Below are 2340 nucleotides of genomic sequence, written 5' to 3'. Positions count from 1 at the left end.
AACAAACGTTGCTGCTGCTGCTGCTAAGTCACTTCAGTCGTGTCCGACTCTGTGCGACCCCATAGACAGCAGGCCACCAGGCTCCGCCCTGGGATTCTCCAGGCAAGAACACTGGAGTGGGTTGCCATTTCCTTCTCCACTGCGTGAAAGTGAAAAGTGAAAGTGAAGTTGCCCAGTCGCGACCAACTCGTGGCGACCCCATGGACTGTAGCCCACCAGGCTCCTCCATCCATGGGATTTTCCAGGCAAAAGTACTGGAGTGGCTTGCCATTATGCCCCAGTTAAACAGAAGTCCTTTCATTTGGGTCAACAGCATCAGCCTGATTGTTCAATTAAGCAAATTAAGTGCAACTATTTTTAAAAATTCAGTATGGCTCTCATATTAGCTACCTAAACAATTTATTTACAGAATACATTCCTGTGGACCCTGCTACTGCTTCGAAAATTTTGCTCACTACAAATACACAAGGGGGAACCACAGTAACTCAGTGCTAGCCCTGGTAATGGGCTAGGCGTTACAGACAAATTTCAAAGTAACAGTTAAGGGAAAAAAAATAAAGACAAAACAGACTGAGGGCCCAAGAGAAAGGAAAGAACTTTCAATTTCCAGCTCACAAGTTTCCTAACAGTGAGCCATGGAAAGCCAACTAAGTGCAGTCAGGGACAGACCTGCTCAAAGAGTTGTGGCAGCCAAAGGACTCCACACTACACATTTTGACGATGGTCATTCTGCATCAAAAGTCTATTATTAAGATTGACCCAGCTCTTGAGTGGCACAACTGTAAAAAATATTCACAGAATATCAAATGAAATTCACTCTCTCCATTGTTGGAAATGTTATGGGGCAGATGCCCTGGATTTAAATACAACAGCCAAGAATAAGAGTACCCTGACAAACAATCCATGTGCTCCCACCAACAATCCTCCTCAAAGGAGCTGATCCAGGTGTTAGGTGTTTGCCATGACTGTTTCACCCACACATCTGAGGGCTCCTGGGAACCACTTACCAGTGACATCATTCCGTTCTATTCCGTGGTCACCGTTAGCAAGCACTGCGGCTTGAGAAGATGGAGTACCTACAACGACCACAAAGAATAATTAGCCACTCTGACAGAAAAATGAAAAACAGATGCCACTACTGTCTACCTACTAGAATTTTTGTCACTCTTCACAACATTAGCTGACAGCAGATAAAATCTGTCCAAAATTTAAAGATCAAATGAAAGGAAATCCAAATACAGAGAACAGAACTAAGTCATTAATTTCTACGGCATTCAAACTCTAAGAGGAGCCGCAACTACAGGAGAAGCCTTCCTTACAGCAAGTCAAAGTCCTTCCTGCCCTGTACGTTGTCAAAGACTATCATTATACTCACTAAATTACCATGAAGAACCAGTGGTTTAGAACCAGTGACTCAAACCAAATATTCCAAGGACACAGACTTTCCTGGTGACCCAGTGGTTAAGAATCTACATTCTAGTGCACAGGACGCAGGTTTGTTCCCTGGTCAGCAACTAAGAACCGATGCAACCAAAAATAAATAAAACAACTGCCACATAAAAAGTCTAAGGTCCCATCACTGCTCCTTTACATGATGATTACCTGGAGGTCACCTGCAGCACTTCTGGAAGCAGTGAGCTTTTTTTTTAAAAAAAAGCTATTCTTATAGACCATGTGGGCTTCCTAGGTGGCTCAAGGGTAAAGTATCCACCTCACAAACCAAAGACGCAGGTTTGATCCCTGGGTCAGGAAGATCCCCTGGAGAAGGAAATGGCATCCCCCTCCAGTATTCTTGCCTGGGAAATTACATGGACAGAGGAGCCTGGCGGGCTACAGTACACAGGGTAACAAAGAGTCGGACACGACTTAGCGACTAAACAAAAACAACATATACGTGTGTCTCATTCCCCAATAACTTAGGGTACTGAGCCTCCTTTCACATGTTTGTCAGTCTTTCATTTTCTTTGATGAACTGATTTTTTTGAACTACTTTTTTTCTTTGATGTTCAGATTTTTGGGACTATTTTTTTTTAATTGGGTTGTGTATTTTCTTATTGAATTTTGAAGATTCTTTATTTTTCTGAATATAAACCCTTATCAGGTGAGTTTTGCAAACATTTTCTCCAATTAAAGTATTTTCCAAAAACATATACCCAAAAAACATGTTTTCATTTTCTTAACTGTGTCTGTTGAACAGCAAAAACTTTCCATTTTGATAAAGTCTAATTTACCATTTTTCCTTCATGTTTCCATGCTTTTGGTGGGGTATCTAAGAAATTTCTCCCTAACTCAAGGTCACAGGATTTTCTCCGATGTTTTCCTCTAGAAGTTTTATGGTTT

General features: G+C 41.7%; 1 protein-coding gene across 11 annotated transcripts in view; it reads right to left on the bottom strand.

Annotated features, from left to right (window-relative positions):
• Positions 1-2340, bottom strand: part of MAP4 (microtubule-associated protein 4) — a 153117-nt gene that overhangs the window by 77537 nt on the left and 73240 nt on the right. For all 11 annotated transcript variants that reach the window (XM_010862344.1, XM_010862343.1, XM_010862345.1 and 8 more), the window contains one exon: positions 1008-1076. In XM_010862344.1, the coding sequence (XP_010860646.1) occupies positions 1008-1076 (69 nt within the window). The remainder of the gene's footprint in view (positions 1-1007; positions 1077-2340) is intronic.

Source organism: Bison bison, unplaced genomic scaffold, assembly GCF_000754665.1.
Source record: "Bison bison bison isolate TAMUID 2011002044 unplaced genomic scaffold, Bison_UMD1.0 scf7180017864482, whole genome shotgun sequence".
NCBI lineage: Eukaryota > Metazoa > Chordata > Mammalia > Artiodactyla > Bovidae > Bison > Bison bison.
Note: the sequence above shows the minus strand (reverse complement) of the source record. Positions and strands in the feature narration are given on the sequence as shown.